The sequence below is a fragment of the Panthera pardus genome, unplaced genomic scaffold (assembly GCF_024362965.1).
Source record: "Panthera pardus isolate Hobbes unplaced genomic scaffold, ASM2436296v1 HiC_scaffold_2, whole genome shotgun sequence".
Taxonomy (NCBI): domain Eukaryota; kingdom Metazoa; phylum Chordata; class Mammalia; order Carnivora; family Felidae; genus Panthera; species Panthera pardus.
In genome coordinates, this window is record NW_026526765.1 from 66,911,570 (window position 1) to 66,931,122 (window position 19,553).

The window sequence follows — 19,553 nt, forward strand, 5'->3', positions numbered from 1 at the left end:
ACTGCCTTGCATGGGCTGTTGCCAAGACAGTATTGGAGAGGGCAGATCTCCTAAAGCACAGAGTTGGGGGGCAGTGCCCAGAGTGAAGCTGCCTGAGGGGCTCCATAGATGCAAAGCCCAGGGGTGGGGGGGTCCACCAGTAAAATCTTAAATTAAAAATTTTAATATTTAGAAGATGATAGTAGGAGATTGTAACTAGTATCTCTCTTGATTTCTGTATTGTCAATATGTCAGTAAATCTTGAAGTCAGTCTATGTCTTGATATCCACCGAGATAAAGGATTCCTTTCCTTCCTTCCTTCCTTCCTTCCTTCCTTCCTTCCTTCCTTCCTTCCTTCCTAATTTTATTTATTTTGAGGGAGAAAGAGAGAGCAGGAACAGAGGATGGGCAGAATGAGAGGGGGAGAGAGAGATAATTCCAAGCAGGCTCTGTGTTATCAGTGCAGAGCCCAATAGGCGGTTCAAACTCACAAACTGTGAGATCATGACCTGAGCTGAGATCAAGCGTCAGATGTTTAACTGAGCCACCCAAGTGACCCATGAAGTAGGGGATTTCTAGTAATACAACCCCTGTGCTTCTGTTTCTGAAAATGAAAATGGAAGAAGCCAGTAGTATTTCTTTCTTTTTTTGTATGATACCCTCGAATATTTATGAAATTATGCTTACTAACAAGTACTTAACAATTCAAGGGAAGGTAGTTAGTATGACTTTTGAAAAACTGATTCTAAAAAATTATAACAGTAATAGAGTTCAAAACAGATTCAGGATAATTCTCAACAAATGAGTAATAGCAGGTAAATTCCTTAACTTGAGAAAGGGTAACTATCAAAAACTTTTGAGTACACAGTATCACTGCTTCTTATTCAAAGACGTACTAGAGTTCTTATGCAATATAAAGAGAAAAAAAACTGCAAAGGACACACAAAATTATCATTATTTTGCAAACAATGTGACAGTTCATATGGAAAATGCAAGAAAAATGTAAGAAAGTCTTAAACTACTGAGACAATTTAATGAAAGAGTTCAAGAAGGTTGCTGGATAATTAAATTCCACTCATAACAGTAACAAAAACTACATAATATCTAGGAATAAATTTTAAAAATGTATAAAATTTTTATAGAGAACACTACAAAACTTTATAACAAAAATAACACCTAAATGAATGGAGATATAAAATTAATAACACCTAATACATACTGCTTAGTGTTTAGCATGTGCCAGACTTTAAGTGCTCTTACATGTATTAACTCATTTAATTCTCACATTTCAGTTTTGCATTATACTTTATCAATGAGAAAACCGAGGCAGAGAATTTACCCAAAATCAGTGCAGGTAGGTAGCAGGTCTGGGATTAGAACCCAGGAGGTCTGGCTCCAGAGTCCATCCTTTTAACCAAGAACCAATCTTTGTATTGTAAAGATATGAATTCTCCTCAAATTAATTCATAAATTCAATGTGACTATAATAAAAAATGCACTAGGCATTTTTTCTTTGAATTAGACAACAAGCTGATACGAAATTTCGATGGAAGTGTAGTAAGACAGAATATAACCACATTTTTACAAAAATAGGACAACTCACTCTACCAGGTACCAAGATTTATAAAACTACAGCAAATAAAACAAATGTGGTATGAGTGCAGGCACAGAGAAATTAAAATAGATCAGTGGAACAGAATCTAGAAATATCCAGCAAATACAAACTTACCACATGCCAGAGATGGAATTCATTAGCAATCAATGGGGAACAGTGGAATATCAAATAAATAGGTAATTTTGTTAAAAACATAAATATGCATGTATGTATATGTATCTGTATATATATTATATATAACTGATCATATAATATTAATAAAAACCAACATATTATTTAATATGTAAGTTATATATTGAATAATTACACACACATACATATAAAATCATATATACTTGTATTTATGTAAAATTAGATCCCAACCTCTAAAACATACATGATTATATTTTGGAGATGAATTAAAGACCTAATTGCAAAAATAAAACATTAGAACTATTAGAAATAATATGAAAGTAACTTTATGACTCCAGGATAGGAAAAGATGTACAAATAATTCACAGAAAGCACAAATATGGCAATATATAATTAATTAGCTCTATAACAAAAACTAAGTTTTGTTATCACAAATCTAAAACAGGTAATGGATTTTGCAGGGAGGAGATGTGGTGTATATTATCTGTAATAGATTGGTATCAAGAGGATATTAATACATCTCTCAAATATTTAAGAGTAAGACATTTAACATAATGGAAATTGGGAAAAAGATGAACAAGTAGCAGAAAGAAAGTCCACAGTCTAATAAATATATGAAAAGATATTCAACTTCAGTAGTATTCAAGAAAATATAAATTAAATAACAAGCTGATGTTTCATTGCCCACTGACTATTATAAAGCGTGACTCACAGAGACCTCTACTAGTAGAAATGTAAATTGATAAAATCATTTTGAGTGCAATTTGGCAAACACTAGTTCAAAACACTCATATGTTATGGCCGGCAATATGTTAGCCTGTTGTGAATTAAGCCTGTTAGCCATCTTGTGAATTAAGTTTTACTGAAGCACAGCCATGCCTATTTGCTTACATACTAACATCTATGAGTTGAGAAGCTGTGACAGAGATCATATGGCCCACAAAGAATGAGATATTTTTTTTATGACCCTTTAAGAAAAAGTTTGCTGTTAACCAAGAGAAACTCTTGCACAACTCTTACAAGATATGAATAAGTATGTTTACCAGAGCTGTTTAAACAGTGAAAAATTACAACCTAAATGGCCATCAACCAGGAAACATACAAACTATATTAGCCACACAATTACAAAAAAATTATGGTAAAATGGAAGTGTGAGGAACTTTCAGCCTACCAATCTCCAGTCCCTAGAAGTTAGCTCCATTAACAACTTGATGTACATTTCCCCAGCCTTTGTGTACATGTGTATAGGAGAGTAGGGACCACCACCAGTAGGTGGTAGGCACCATTAGCTGCCCAAATATGTAGTAAACAAATAAAAAGCAAAATAAATAACCAAACTGTTAACAGAGATAGTTGGAAACTGACAATCTCACAGTCATGAGCAAGAATGGATTTTATTTTGAATTTCCCTAAACTGCTTACCAGTCATTTGTATGTTTTTACTAATCACTTGCATTTTCTTTTCTTTTTTTTTTTTTTAATTTTTTTTTTTTTATTTATTTTTGAGAAAGAGAGAGACAGAACATGAATGGGGATGGGTCAGAGAGAGAGGGAGACACAAACTCTGAAACAGGCTCCAGGCTCTGAGCTGTCAGCACGGAGCCCAACGCGGGGCTCGAACCCATGGACCGTGAGATCATGACCTGAGCCGAAGTCGGACGCTCAACCGACTGAGCCACCCAGGCGCCCCTGCATTTTCTTTTCAATAAAATGATTATATCCTTTACCCATTAAAAAAAAAAACAGATGTCTTTTTTTTCCTTAGTTTGTAGGAATTCTTGCATTATAGGGATAGTGACTTTTTTCCCTTTTATGTGTTAAAAATATTTTGCCTTAGTTTATCTTCTGCAGAATATTTTAAAATTTTATGAAAAATTACATTTGTTGTCCTGTATTTTCTTCCATTAGTTTTAGGTTTATTTTTCACACTAAGATATTCAATCCATTTGTAATTTTTTTTCTTTTTTTTAAATTTTATTTTTGAGAGAGACAGAGAGAAAGAGACAGAGCATAAGCAGGGAAGGGACAGAGAGAGAAGACAGAATCCAAAGCAGGCTCCAGACTCCCGAGCTGTCAGCACAGAGTCCGATATGGGGCTTAAACCCACGAGCCGTGAGACCATGACCTCAGCCGAAGTCAGATGCTTAACCGAATGAGCCACCCAGGCACTCCCATTTGTAATTTTTCGTATACAAGGTTTGAATTAGGGATCTAATTTAATTTCTCTTCTCCCAAATAAGTTGCTAGCTGTACCTATGTATTTACTGGGCTATTTACCATTTCCCCCCAAATTTATGTATTTTTATCTTATTTATTTTTTAATTTACATCCAAGTTAGTTAGCATATTGTGCAATGATGATTTTAGGAGTAGATTCCAGTGATTCATCCCCTATGTAGAATACCCAGTGCTCATCCCAACAAGTGTCTTCCTTAATGCCCCTTAGCAATTTAGCCCATCCCCCCACCCACAACCCTTCAAGCAACCCTCAGCTGTTCTCTGTATTTAAGAGTCTTTTATGTTTTGTCCCCCTCCTTGTTTTGTATTATTTTTGCTTCCCTTCCCCTATGTTCATCTGTTTTGTATCTTAAATTCCACATGAGTTAAGTGATAGGATATTTGTCTTTCTCTGACTCATTTCATTTAGCATAATACCCTCTAGTTTCATCCATGTAACTGCAAACCCAAAATTTATGTATTTTTAAGGTACCCGATAAATTCTGAATTTTAATACAATGAAACTTATCAGTTTTTTCTTTTACAAATAGTATTCTATATCTTGCTTAAGAAATCCTTTTTTACCCCAATATTAGAAAGATATTCATATATATTTTCTACTGAAAGGCTTATTTTTAAAGTTTTACTTTTAAAAAAAAAATTTTTTTTTAATGTTTATTTATTTTTGAGAGAGAGAGAGAGAGAGGCAGAGCATGAACAGGGGAGGAACAGAGATAGGGAGACACAGAATCAGAAGCAAGCTCCAGGCTCTGGGCTGTCAGCACTGAGCCTGATGTAGGGCTCGAACTCACAAACCGTGAGATCATGACCTGAGTCGAAGTCGGACACTTAACTGACTGAGCCACCCAGGAGCCCCTTAAAGTTTTACTTTTGGCATTTAAGATGTTAATTTGAACAGACAGGGGAGGTAGTGAGAGGAAATTAACAAACGTTATTAAATGCATGTATCATAACATAAGTAATATAGATATATTAGTTGAGCCTCTAGCCTCATTGTGAAAATAACAGGTATGGACTACAAAATGTATCATGGTACTGGGGCTTAAGTATCTCCTTAGTCTACCACCATACTCTAGCATAAAGCAAATATACATTGTGTTTAGGAAACTACCATATAAAAGATAAAAACTACAGTTTGGGGATGTAAAATGTCTTGTATTAGTGATTTTAAAACCATAAACTTCTTGGAATAAAAAATGTATTTATACCATACATATAAATGTAGGCCCTCCCTTTTATTAACTATTCCCTTAAATAAAATCTTTAAAATAATGTTTTCCTCCCAGTTTGTTGTAAAAGTTTTCCTTTTTTTGTTTTTCTTTCTTAATGCCCATACTTGCTTTGAAACAGACAAGGCAAATGGTAAGGCCTTGTCAGGGCTTAAAACATTAGCGAGTAATACACTTGTGTAAATACAAAGTGCTAAATTCAATAATGTATGAAAATGCTTGACAAATAGCAAAGCTATTTAATATTCTTTTCTTGACATCAACTGAGGTAGAAATATGGGAATGTTCTCCATCCAACTCATTTCACCTCTCCCTGTGTCCTCTTTCTATATTTCCTTCCTACTTTCTTTAAGTGAGGTCTTCCCTTTTTTTGTGTACAACTTAAAGAGCAGTGAAATATTCTGAATGTCATTACACATACTTAGATTACAAGAAGCAAAAATCTCAAAGGAGATTTTTGAAGAAGAAGTGAAGTTAACTATCAGCTACCAGGTGACCAGCATCTAACACTTTTTCTCTCTTACTATTCCAAGGCACAGCAGAACAGAATCAGGGAAATGAAATACGGTAGAGGCAGAATCACGTGAACATTGGTTATGATGCGCAGCAGCCATAATAAATTATTATTCTGAAACAGTGCCTAAGTGAAGGTAGACTTATAAATATCTTTAATAATAAAATTTAATCAATGTTAACAGAGCTATAATTCATCACATTCTTAATAGCTCTTCTCTAGCCTGTGCTGTTTTATAATTTAATAATAAGTTAAGTTACCTGTGCTCTTTTCTCCATATCCTGGCAAGTACCTAGTTGTTCTTCCATTGCAACTCTGATTTGCCTTGCTTCATATTCCAATTGTCTTCTGGTCATATCTGTTTGTAAGGAAAACTAAAACCACAAATTAAATTGAAATGCTAATATCTCATAAGTTTATCAGTAAAAACAAAAAAGCATATTAATGCCTAAAAAAAAAATGAATATCAAATATGTAAGTTACTACATGTAACAAGATTATTTTGTTCTTCCAGGAGTCCTAAAATTTGATTATAGGTGCTGGGCTCAGTCTGGGTCCCTGATGTGAAATACTGAGTTTAAAACTTTTACTGCCCTGTAGCCACAAATGGCTTTACTTAAATTGTACTGATTCATTTAAAATATATAACTGGTCCAGTTAGGGTAAGCCTATCTTCAGTTCCCATATTATCCTCTGCACTGAGGGGGTACTACTTTAATTACTAAAAACTAGCATATTAATGTGGACAACATAGAAAAATCAAGAAACCATCCATCATCCTTAAGTTTGTATCTCAATTTAAGGATTGTTATAAACATGCAGATTAAACAAAGAAACTCTCCCCATTTGCAAAATGAAGAAAATGGGACAAGGAAAAGCTTTTACATAATATAGATAATCACATATTGCAAGACAACACAAACTTTTTGGTAATTCAAAAAAGCAAAGCTGAAATAAACAAAAAGAAGTTCTTCATACAGGAGGGTGTTAATTCATTAAAAAATCAATTAACCCTATAGTTAAAATCCCGGGCACTAAGATAACTGCTAGACATACAAAAGGATGAAAAGGACAAGGTAATGAAACTTATAAACACATGCCTGGGTGGCTCAGTCAGTTAAATGTCTGACTCCTGATTTTGGCTCACGTCTGATCTCACGGTTTGTGAGATCAAACGCCATGTCAGGCTATGCACTGACAGCTCAGAGCCTGCTTGGGATTCTCTCTCTGCCCCTCTCCTGCTCATGCTCTCTCTCTCTCTCTCAATCTCTCTCTAAGTAAATGAATGTAAACAAACAAACAAACACAACAAGTGGTAATAGCTAAAATATGATTAAATAAAATAATAATGGGCCATGAAGGAAATGAGGAAGAGCTATAGATTTTTTTATGCTCTATATGCCTAGCAAAGAGCTGTGTCAGACCTGTGTCTGACTCAGAACGACATTCTGTAGGTCCAAGGATTCCAAACTACTTTGTGAGTTAAGTTAGGGGAACTCTCACCCTTTTCCCTTTCAATAATGCAGATGACACTCTACGGAGAATGTATTTCTATAGGCATACCCAAGTTATGGGTTGCAACACAGATGAATTAGTCTGTATGTTATTTCTAATTCCCAATGAGCCAGTTCTAACTCCACTTACTTATCCTCCACTTCCCAAAGTGCCCTGCAAAAAATAAAAAGGTAAACATGACAAAGTATGTGGCAATAATGTGGTTTAGATCGATGTCTTAAAAGCAATGTCTAATATCTTGGTATTTGCAAATGAATGTGTTCTTAACTTGCTTCACAATATAAATGCAAAAACTGTGAAATTAAAAAAAAATTTATGATATACATGCAGTTTACATTTGCTAATGTTGCCAAATGGTCTATAGTGTCTTATATATGCCAATAAATAAATGGGTTATTTAATAAATATGGGGATAATTTATTTGACAACTCATCTTTGTTTCAGATATTAACCAGTTATTCTCTCAAGTTGTCCCATATATCTAAGCACTTTCTTAAACCTGATTACATGTAGACAACTGGACTCTAAATTTTTTTGTTCTAATTACCAAAGTGAATGGAGAGCAATATGCTTAGGTATTTTTTATTTTAGAGTAAAAATCCCACCAAACCTTCCTGAGTTCCTAATCCCTGAATCCAAGAACTTTCCATTAACTGTTCTTTCACTATCTGAGTCTCCTTAACTCCCCAGAAGATGCCAAGGACACTATCAGGAAAAGAGATCCTTTCTCTTCCTCTCAAAATCTTGTATGATTGTTCTAGGAGACAGTACATTTAAGCTTCTGGTTCCAGTTCCTGCCAGACAATGCCCATGAGGAAACCTGGCTAAGTACATGTTTTGAAAAAAGCATTCCTTCTTCCTTTTTTAAAAATGTTTATTTTTTTTAATTTTTTTTTTTCAACGTTTTTTATTTATTTTTGGGACAGAGAGAGACAGAGCATGAACGGGGGAGGGGCAGAGAGAGAGGGAGACACAGAATTGGAAACAGGCTCCAGGCTCCGAGCCATCAGCCCAGAGCCCGATGCGGGGCTCGAACTCACGGACCGCGAGATCGTGACCTGGTTGAAGTCGGACGCTTAACCGACTGCGCCACCCAGGCGCCCCTAAAAATGTTTATTTTTGACAAAGTGAGCGAGTGGGGGAGGGGCAAAAACAGAGGGGGACAGAGGATCCAAAGCAGGCTCTGTACTGACAGCAGAGAGCCTGATGCGGGGCTCAAACTCATGAACCATGAAATCAGGACCTAAGCTGGAGTCAGAGGCTTAACTGACTGAGCCACCCAGGCACCCTGTGTTCCTTCTTTCTACTTTTGCTTTTTCATTTGTTATATTCTCTCAAAAATGTCATTAGAAATTGAAAAATCAAAGCTAAGAGAGAACAATATATTTTTTTAAAATATTTTCTAACGTTTATTTATTTTTGAGAGAGAGAGAGATAGACAGAATGAGTGGGGAAGGAGCAGAGAGAGAGGGAGACACAGAATCCAAAGCAGGCTCCAGTCTCTGAGCTGTCAGCACAGAGCCCAACACGGGGCTTGAACTCATGAACTGTGAGATCATGACCTGAGCTGAAGTCCAAGGCTTAACCCTCTGAGCCACCCAGGCGCCCCAAGGACAATATAATTTTAATTAACCTATTTTTTTTTTTTTAAACTGTAAAAAGTATTTATGGATAACAGTAAAATATAATTTTGTTTAAGATTATTAATGTATTCCAGAACATTCTGAAATACTCTTACATGTGTCATCCCATGAATAAATTAGTTGACATGGAGAGCTTGTGTGGGGAAAGAAAAGCTGACAAGATTAAATTCTTTTTCACATAGTTATATTTGCAAACCAAATTTTAGTACTTGTAAAAAGTCCTAAGATCCTTGCCAACAGCTTTTGTCATTTATAATAACTGGAATAGCAGTCAAATTCTTTTCAAAGACACTTTAATTGCAAAAACTATATGGCATGTACTATGGTTAAAAAAAAAATAGATGGTAATAAACAATTCTACAGAGTACGTTTGGTAATTAAACAGACAGAATAAAAAACCAATTGCCTAGTTGAATCCTGAGTCCTTTAAAATTCAAACTTAATAGATTTTCTTAATTAGGGGCTGAAAACAAATTATTTGCTTGAGCATAATGAAGTTTTATCACCTTTACAAACAAAAATTCATTATTATACATTTGAGTTTAAAGTTAGATAAAACATAGTACGGTTTACAGAAAACTAAAAACACAGTTATCCTGAATTTTTAATGAGTAACAGGTATTTTTAAAAGATCAAGTTACTAAAGTCTAAAATAAGCTAAGTTACTTACATTTTCAGTTAAAGGAAGACTATCTATTCTTTTAGTGAGATTCTGAAGTTGAGCATAATACCAGTCTTTTTCCTTTTCTTCTTTGTCAAGATCAGCAAGAAGTAATGATCTGTTTTTCAAAAAAAGGGGAAGTTTACAAAATGCTAACAGAATACATAAAAGTAATTCTTATCAGCTGTAATTGTAATGTTCTCTATTTAAACTAAAGTACTATTAATGAAGAAGCAGAAAACTTAGTGATTTTAGATTTTTGAAGGTGGGACTTAAAATTTTATAATCATTAAAATTTGAGTATTAAAGTTTTTTACTTTTCCACCTAAATAAGATGTTAAACATCCTAACTAGAATGTTCACATTTCAACCAAAGGTTTTCTTCACATTTAGCATAGTCTAAGAATATGATAGTTTACAGAAAAAAGTACACATATAACAAAACTCAAAGTGAATATAAGAATAAAAAGCATAATAGAGTAGTAAAAAAAAGCAATAATTATACAAAAAAACAAACCTAGAGTATAGGAAGCCACTGCACTGGACAGACATGGCTTTCAGCTTCTCAGCAGCCAAAATAATAAGAAATATTTTGTCACTGTGTATTTCTCCAAAGAAGACATACAGATGGCCAACAGACACATGAAACAATGCTCAACATCACTCATCATCAGAGAAATGCAAATCAAAACTACAATGAGATATCACCTCAAACCTATCAAAATGGCTAAAATAAAAAACAAGAAACAACAAGTGTTGGTGAGGGAAAGGAATGCTCATGCACTGTTGGTGGGAATGTAAACGGGTGCAGTCACCCTGGAAAACAGTATGGAGGTTCCTCAAAAAATTAAAAATAGAACTATCCTCCAATCCAGCAATTGCACTACTGGGTATTTACCCAAAGAATATGAAAACACTAATTTGAAAAGATACATGCACCCTGTGTTTAGTGTAGTATTATTTACAATAGCCAAATTATGGAAGCAACTCAAGTGTCCAATGATAGATGAACAGATTAAGAAGAATGGAGAGAAAAAAAAACACAAAACAATGGAGTACTACGTGGCAATGAGAAAGAATGAAATATGGCCCTTTGTAGCAACATGGATGGAACTGGAGAGTGTGATGCTAAGTGAAATAAGCCATACAGAGAAAGACAGATACCATATGGTTTCACTCTTATGTGGATCTTGAGAAACTTAACAGAAACCCATGGGGGAGGGGAAGAAAAAAAAAAAAAGAGGTTAGAGTGGAAGAGAGCCAAAGCATAAGAGACTCTTAAAACCTGTGAACAAACTGAGGGTTGATGGGGGGTGGGAGGGAGGGGAGGGTGGGTGATGGGTATTGAGGAAGGCACATTTGGGATGAGCACTGGGTGTTGTATGGAAACCAATTTAATAATAAACTTTATATTGAAAAAAAAAAGAAGAATGGAGATTGTGTGTGTGTGTGTGTGTGTGTGTGTGTGTATACACACATATATATACATACATACATACTATGGATTACTCAGCCATAAAAAAGAATGAAATCTTGCCATTCACAATGACATGGATAGATCTAGAGAGTATAATGCTAAGTGAAATAAGTCAGTCAAAAAAGACAAACACATACCACATGATTTCACTCATGTGGAATTTATGGAACAAAAATGAACAAAGCAAAAAGAGGCAAACCAAAAAACAGACTCTTAACTAGAGAGAACTGATGATTACCAGAGAGGAGGTTGGGGGTGGGGGGGAATGGGTGAAATACATGAAGGGTGATTTAAGAGTACACCTATCATGATGAGCACTGAGTAATGTACAGAACTGTTGAATCACTATTGTACACCTGAAAATAACATAACACTATATGTTAACTGTATTAGAATTAAAAAAATTAGTTGCAGAAACTTAATAACAAAAAAAGAAATATATTGTTACTGTACAACAATAATAAGTTATTCTCAGAGAAACTTTTTCTTAGTTTGGAATTTGAAGAATTTGTTATGTAATTCCTGGGCAACCCAATAAATGTCTTCAATAACAATATCAAGATACTCTATATCTGATCATTATAAACATGAATGCAAAATAAGAGTGTTAATTTGGGATAAAACTCAGTAGGTACAAAAAGTCTGTGATTTCCTATCATGTGGCTCTTTCCCAAAGTGACCTCTATTATCATTTCCTGGTGTATATTTCCCGGAGATATTCTATAAAAATGCAAGAATCTATGTATACACTTACATGTACATTTAAAAAATTTTTTTAATGTTTTATTTTTATGTTTTGAGACAGAGAGAGACACAGCATGAACAGGGGAGGGTCAGAGAGAGGGAGACACAGAATCTGAAGCAGGCTCCAGGCTCTGAGCTGTCAGCACAGAGCCCGACGCGGGGCTCAATCGAACTCACAGACCATGAGAAGCTGAGCCAAAGTCAGAAGCTCAACCAACTGAGCCACCCAAGCACCCCCCACATGTACATTTTTAAACATGAACAGTAGCATGTTATTCTATGTATTATCCTATTAACCTTTTTTTCACTAAAAATCTATCTTGGGAGATCATTCTGTGTCAGAACATAAAAAGGTCCTACATCTTTTTTGCTAGCTGCAGAGTATTGATGAATCTATAATGGGATACCCTGTAACTAGTTTTGTTTTAGAAGGAACATAGGGCCTTTCAAAATTTTTGCTATTATAAACAGTGCTGCACTGAATATCCTTATATATAACCCCATTTCACAAATGTGCAAGCATGTATTTAAGATAAATTCCTAGGGTATGTAAAATTTTAACTTACTGTTCTTATTACATTATTATACCAACTTATACCCCTACCACTTTCACTTGATGTTTTATCAATCTTTATCTTTGCATATCCAGTTTTTTTAATGGTATATCAACTACAGTTTTAATTTGATTTATCTTAGTAAGGTTAAGCACTTTCTTTATTTTTTTAATGTTTTTATTTTTATTTTTGAGAGAGAGAGACAGAGACAGAGACAGGGGCAGAGAGAAAGGGAGACACAGATTCCAAAGCAGGCTCTAGGCTCTGAGCAGTGAACTTGTGAATCGCCAAGATCATGACCTGAGGCGAAGTTGGATGCTTAGCTGACTGAGCCACGCAGTCACCCCAGGATAAGCAATTATTCAATTTGAAAACCATTTGTATTTCCTTGCCTGTAACTTTTTCTTACTTACTTATAGGACCTCATCCATATTAAGAGTGATTGTACTTTGTCAGTTATATGGGTTGTAAATGTATTTTCTCTGTTTATCACTGGTCTTTAAACTTTGTTTATAATGCTTTTGTCATGTAGCAAATTTTGAATTTTTTTTGTAGTCAAATTTGTGGATATTTTCTATTATGGCTTCTGGGGTTTGCTCATTTACAGAGATGATGTCCACTTTAAAACTGTTACTTTAAAATTCTGTTTGATTATATTGTTTTGCAAAATATATATACATGTGAATGTGAAAGGTTCTATTCTTGCTAAAATTCCCTTTCCATTACTGAGAAACAATTTAAAAAATAAGAAATATGCCTTCATTTTTGATGTGGCAAGCTTAGTAGTGAGGGAATCCATGGAAAGACAGTAAGCCCTTGCTTATAAGACAGTAAGCCCCTGCTTATGATTGTAGCAATGTTGGGGGAGGTGCAGACTAATGAGAATCTACCTCATCCCTCCCATTTCTGACGACAGAAGCAGGAGAAAGCACAGGAGAAAACCTAAACTCCTTTCACAAGCTGGCATAAAGATGAGATCTGATTTTATTTTTCAGTGTTTCCTGGTGAGAACCCACAGGACCTACCAGGACTTAGAGGCATGAAGAGAGAGATAGATGGTGATGCTGCTATTTCCTCTGATTACTCTCCAATAAATGGGCTCATCATTAAGCAACAGCTGGATGTTAAAAGTGCTTAAATTGATAGGCCAATGTTAGTGATGACGGTGGAGGGGAGGCTAGGGAGAAGAGGGACAAGCTGTTATTAAGATTAAGGTCAAACTGTGATAAAATGCTCTGAGGAAGCCAAGGTCACAATGTCTTGAGCCAAAATGTTAACAAGTGGTTAAATGATAGTGGTTTACAACACTGTTTAAGGCTCAGAACTAAAACTAGGTCTAGACTCAGAGACAGATAGCTCTTTAGGTTTGGGCTTATTTAGTGATTATTAACAATTTTCTTTAAAAAAGTAAATCTTGTGCCTTCTTAGTCTTCTAACTTAGGGTCATCTAAAAGAGCATGGCACGTATTTATTAGGTATTTAATAAATATTTGTTAAATGAGTGAATAGCTAACATGATGATAGCCTACATTTATTGAATGTTCTAAGGACCAGACACAGTTCTAAATATTTTTTAATTTCTTTTTTTTTAAGTTTATTTAGTGTGTGTGTGTGTGTGTGTGTGTGTGTGTGTGAGAGAGAGAGAGAGAGAGAGAGAGAGAGAGAGAGAGAGAGAGATGGGGTGGGGGAAGAGAATCCCAAGCAGGCTCCACACCGCCAACACAAAGCATGATATGGGGCTTGAACTCATGAACCACAAGATCATGACCTGAACTGAAAGCAAGAGTCAGACGCTCAACCAAGCCACCCAGAAGCCCTATTTTTAATTTCTTTTTCTCAAAAGTTTATTTATTTTGAGAGAGAGAGCAATTATTTTTTAAATCTAGTTTAACCCTCACAATACCCTTTGAGGTAGTTATTCTTAGGCTCACTCCTCAGATTGGAAAACTGAGGTTCAAAAAGATTACAGAGCTGTGTAGCTGGGTTTGAGTCCTGGCTTGACTACTTTCTAGCACTTATCTTGGGCAATAAAGAAAACAAGAAAAAAAGAGACAAAGAGAGTGAATCTATGATTTAACAGAGGGAAAGAAAGAATAAAAAAGAGAGAGGAGAAAGTCATCAAAGAAATCATGTAACAGAATTTTCAAAAGTTGAAGGAAATATATTTCTGGATCAAAAGGGCACAGTGATTATCCAGCATAATGAATGAAGAAAACATGTATACTGAGGCATTCTAAAAGCTTCAAAAGAGGGGAAAATGGCTACCTACAAAGGAATGAGAATCAGATTGGTATTAAGTTTCTCATCAATGACATTGATAATGAAGAAGGAAAATGAGTTTGACCGTAGACCTATCTGAACTAGCAAATGAGTGTGACAGCAAAATAAAGATTGTGTCATACAATCAAGGACTCAATTTTTACCTCTCTCCAACACAGTGAGAACCAAGAGGGCACAAGATAAATCAGAACTACACACATACTCTCTTCTCTCTCTCTCTGCTAATAAACTCAGGGCTTTATCTATGTGATGCAAAGTTAGTTCCTAGGAAAGATGGTATGCTCACAAATCCTCTGTTTCTTAATAGAGTTCAAAGGGGACAGAGATGGAAGATGGTAGATGCTTGTTATTCACAACAGTGTTTCCTATAGGGTCAGACAGAAATATTCCTGGCTCGAGGTAAGAAGCAGAGACTCATGTAAACTCAAGATGAAAGAAAGCTTAACACTATTTCTGGTCCAGAAGATTAACCTATTTTTACAGATGGACACACCTGAAACCAGAGAGAGAGCAGCAAAAGGTCTTTTGCCTTTCAGTTAGCTATGCTGGACATTTTTATGCTAATAATCACTTTTTACAACTCTGCAAGGTAGAACCATGTTCCTCTTTTACAGGAGAAAACAATACCAAATTTAATGACATGATCGAGATGGCAGAGCTAATATGTAATGTTTATACATTTTAATATTTCTTCAAGTTTAATAGAATTTTTAGGAATATAAAAATAAGATATTTATGCATTAAGGAATTCATAACCTTTTACAAAACATTTGAAAAAGCTCTTGGTGGGTGATAGATATTCTGGTATTTGGTGATAGATATTCTGGTATTTGTAGTGAGATGATTTTAACTTCAGTAAGAGAAGAAGTTAACACATTAGCTATGAGAAACCAGACTCATAATATATGTCAAGTAATGTTTTCTAAGACACTGAAACCGATAAGTTAAGAAGCGTTTCAGGGGCGCCTGGGTGGCTCAGGAGGTTAACGGTCCAACTCTTGATTTTGGCTCAGGTCATGATCTCACAGTTCTTGCATTCGAGCTCTGTGTCCTGCTTGGAATTCTCTCTCTTTCTCCACCCCCACCCCCCAATCTCCTCCCCTCCTCTCTCTGTCCCTCCCCAACCTGGGTGCCCCCATGCAATCACTCTCTCCCTCAAAATAAACAAACAAAAAAATAAAGGAATGTTTCATTTGTGGCCACTTGTAATAGGCCATCCCTAATGGAAAGTTACCTTTTACTGGCTCTGGAGTTACTGAATTTATTTCAAAAGGTACCAAGAAATTCAATTAAAAATCAGTTACATATTTTAAATGATGTAACTATTATGATCATGTATACAGGGCACTTGAAGCATTTAAGTAACAAAGTACAAATCTTAGAATCCCAGGAATTGCCTCTGTTACATTTTCAGATTTAATTTTGCCTCTTTACATTTTTAGATTTAATATAAGTATGATCAGTAACATACTATTTTTGAATTAATAAATGCAAATGCTCTCTTAAGTGTTAGTGATCATCTGCCATACATGCTTCGTAAATTCCTATCTTGTATTTACAAAATGACAAAATAATGGAAAAAATTGAACATTCAAGTTTACTATTTAATGAAGAAAAGTTACCTTTCTTTCTCAAGTTCTTCTAAATAACCAGTATTTTCTCTGCTTCCATTTACAAACCCTCTTTTTGGAAACGAACCCATAGGAACAGGACTGCACTCTCCTGAACGACTAGATACAGATCCTTCGCGGCTTCCATAAGAACGGAGGGACATTTTTGAGCGTAGTTTCACTCCAGGGAAATTACTGCTATCTAAATTAAGTTCTAAATAAAAGAGAGACAAGTTTTTATATAACAATTGCTTTAAAGTGGTCTAAAATATTGCTAATGCAATTAAATAAAATATTAGGTTCATGTTTTAGTCCTCAAATTTTAACCCATAATATAATTGCATATACATTATATTACATAATGCCTGTAGGAGTAGCAAATTTATGCAGGGAACAGAGAAAATCCTTATCACAAACGCTGATGCTCATAGATATTCGCTGACTGCTAGTTCCAGATATAAATGCAATATATACAAATATCAAGTCTTAAAAAAAAAAAAGTGTTCACTGCAACTCTAAATTTGTAACAGAGGAAGGCACAAATACACATGACTGAATAAACAATTATTAAGAAACTCAATGACTAAACTTCCCTCCAAAGTCAGCTTGAATCAGGGGCAAAAGGAGTGTGTTAAAGGAAAATCAGACAAAGTATCTTTGCTCAGATTCCTGCTAAATAATAATATATTTTAGGACCCAAAGGTAATTTCTCAGCCAAGTTTCAATTATCATTAAGCACTTTACCTGTTTTGGTATTTGAATTTTTAAGCAACAAAATGAGAAAGATACTCTTTTAAAATTCTACTAAAAATGGCATATAATCAGCTTCTATATGTGACAAGACAAAGCATTTCTATCCTGGATGGAACAGAGAAGGGCATTTATTCCTTCAAGTAAGGAAATAAGCCCAGTCTGTCCCATACAGCTTACTAAAGGCCTATTTAGAGACTGGCGTAATAGAAATGAGCTTTAAAAAGAGCTGAAAAATAATCAAATAAGAAATCTAAAATAATTTATTCAAAGCCAGTTAAATGTCTAACTGAAGGAATGACAAAGAGACATTTTATGTATTTGTATTTTAACAACTAACCCTAATAGATAAGGCTGTTATACCAACAAAACTGAAACCAATGCTCAAGGGAAGCTGTATTTGGATATACACACCTAAAGTTGACAACTGGAGCTTAAAAATTACTTTAAAATACTTAAAAAAATCTACCTTTGAGACGCTCTAATAAATCAATCTGTCCAGAAGAAGCCATAGCTTCATCTTCAATACTTCCTTGTAGCTGTTTAAGTACTTCCTGTAAAAAAGAACACAATATATTAACATGACAAAATTCAATTAGCAATAATCGCGCCTCGGATAAACCTCATTGGCTACGATACTGCCACTGTGCAAAGCTAACATGACAAAATTCTAAATAATTCTTGAAGATATGCTTCTAAGTTTCCTGGTGTTTAGGTAGGCTAGGGAAAAAAGTTATTTCAGACCAATGTGAAAATGTATCTTAAGCTGTAAAGCACTCTACATATATTACCTATTATTAATTATGAATAATAAATTATATCTCAATAACAATAGTGATATTTGGAGTGATAATGGAGATTATGGGGAGTCTCTATGCAAGATACTATATGGAACAGTTAAGATACATTATCTCTAACTTTTAAAACAATACAAGGTGAATTATTTTCATTTTTCGGATGGGTCAAGCAAGACTCAAAAGTCCTGCCCAAGTTGTAAAAGCTAGTTATATGTTTAGAATCCATGTCTCTGAAGCCTGCAACATGACCATGAAAAACACCAAATTAACAATTATAATATGCTGTCTTATTTAACATCCTAACAAATATTCAAGTTTCTATATACCGTATTTAAATATATTCTAGCATACTAATTTACATTCACCCAATAATGAAATGACTATATTCTTGCTTACTGCCTCCTGACTTTTGAAGCAATTTCTTTCCCATCTAAGTTCTTCTCTTGATAAATTTTCCTCAAAGAATGCTGGAAACTGTCATTTTCTACCAATTTTTTCTGCATGTTCCTTAATAATTTATATTGTATTTTTCATATTCCGGGGCATTCCATTCAAGTCCCCAGCAAAGTCTTGTTGACCAATTAGGTTTCCAAACACAGGACAATGTTCTTGAACATGTATGACCTTGTAACTATGGGCAGTATTCTCCAAAATGAAAATGATCCATAAACAGAGTGGAAAGAAAATCTGTCAAAAAGTGAATGCAGCAAAAACAACTTTACTGGTTTACCTTGACAGTGACATTATCAACATTAAAAAAAGAATCCCTATGTTAACAAGAAATAGCCTGTGGACTTACAATCTGACCTTCAAATAACAGACCACATTGGTGGTTGAAAGGAACATGGAGGTGATAGATACTCACGTTCAAATTATTAAGGCCAAAATGTATCACATCTGTGGGACAGGAACAAATGTGTATAGTGATGTGATACTTGAATGAATACTCTAAAATGTCTGCTATAAACTTCAGGACACCATTCCTTCCATAAGGTTTGAGAACTATCATTCTAGGCTATCTGTGTTTCTCAGGATCCCGATTCTCCTTCCATCCAGGGCTACTACTTGTAGTGCTTCAATGGCCCTTTAATAAGTATTTCTTATACTCCCCAGCCTCACAGTTCAACAACTATCCTTCAGCAGGTAACTTCAAATCATATGTCTCGAATCAACTGCAAACTTCAGATTCACTTTCCCAATTTGACTGATAGACACCTTATATCTGGATGATATATATGTCCAGAACTATCATTTTGAGCTACTACAACCTGTTCTCTGCCTTGTATCCTCTTAATTAAATGTAAATGGCCTTTTCTTCCTTTTAGGCTTAGTCCTTAGCATCATCTCCTTCATATCACCAATCGGTTATCAAATTCTTTCTTCAACCTCTAGTATCTCTTAGAACCATCTCTTTTCTATTCTTACTGTCATTATCCTGGTTATTAACCCCCCCCCCCAAAACTATTAAATAATCTCCTATGTAGTCCTACCATGCATAGAACTATCAGACTAAGCCTTTTATTTAAAAAAAAAAAATTTTTTTTTAACGTTTATTTATTTTTGAGACAGAGCATGAACGGGGGAGGGTCAGAGAGAGAGGGAGACACAGAATCTGAAACAGGCTCCAGGCTCTGAGCAGTCAGCACAGAGCCCGACGCGGGGCTCGAATCCACAAGCTGTGAGATCATGACCTGAGCCGAAGTCGGACGCTCAACCGACTGAGCCACCCAGGCGCCCCCAGACTGAGCCTTTTAAAGCATAGTTCTGATCAGGCCTCCATACAAGATTCTTCTCCACAGTCTACAAGTGTGGGTCT

General features: G+C 35.1%; 1 protein-coding gene and 1 pseudogene across 11 annotated transcripts in view; both read right to left on the reverse strand.

Moving 5' to 3' along the window:
* Window positions 1-19,553, reverse strand: part of APC (APC regulator of WNT signaling pathway) — a 149,618-nt gene that overhangs the window by 51,173 nt on the left and 78,892 nt on the right. For all 11 annotated transcript variants that reach the window (XM_053907145.1, XM_053907139.1, XM_053907148.1 and 8 more), the window contains 4 exons: window positions 17,410-17,494; window positions 16,203-16,404; window positions 9,535-9,643; window positions 5,967-6,080 (listed from right to left, as the gene is read on the reverse strand). In XM_053907145.1, coding sequence (XP_053763120.1) covers window positions 5,967-6,080; window positions 9,535-9,643; window positions 16,203-16,404; window positions 17,410-17,494 — 510 coding nt within the window. The remainder of the gene's footprint in view (window positions 1-5,966; window positions 6,081-9,534; window positions 9,644-16,202; window positions 16,405-17,409; window positions 17,495-19,553) is intronic.
* Window positions 17,446-17,596, reverse strand: LOC128778509 (U4 spliceosomal RNA; annotated as a pseudogene).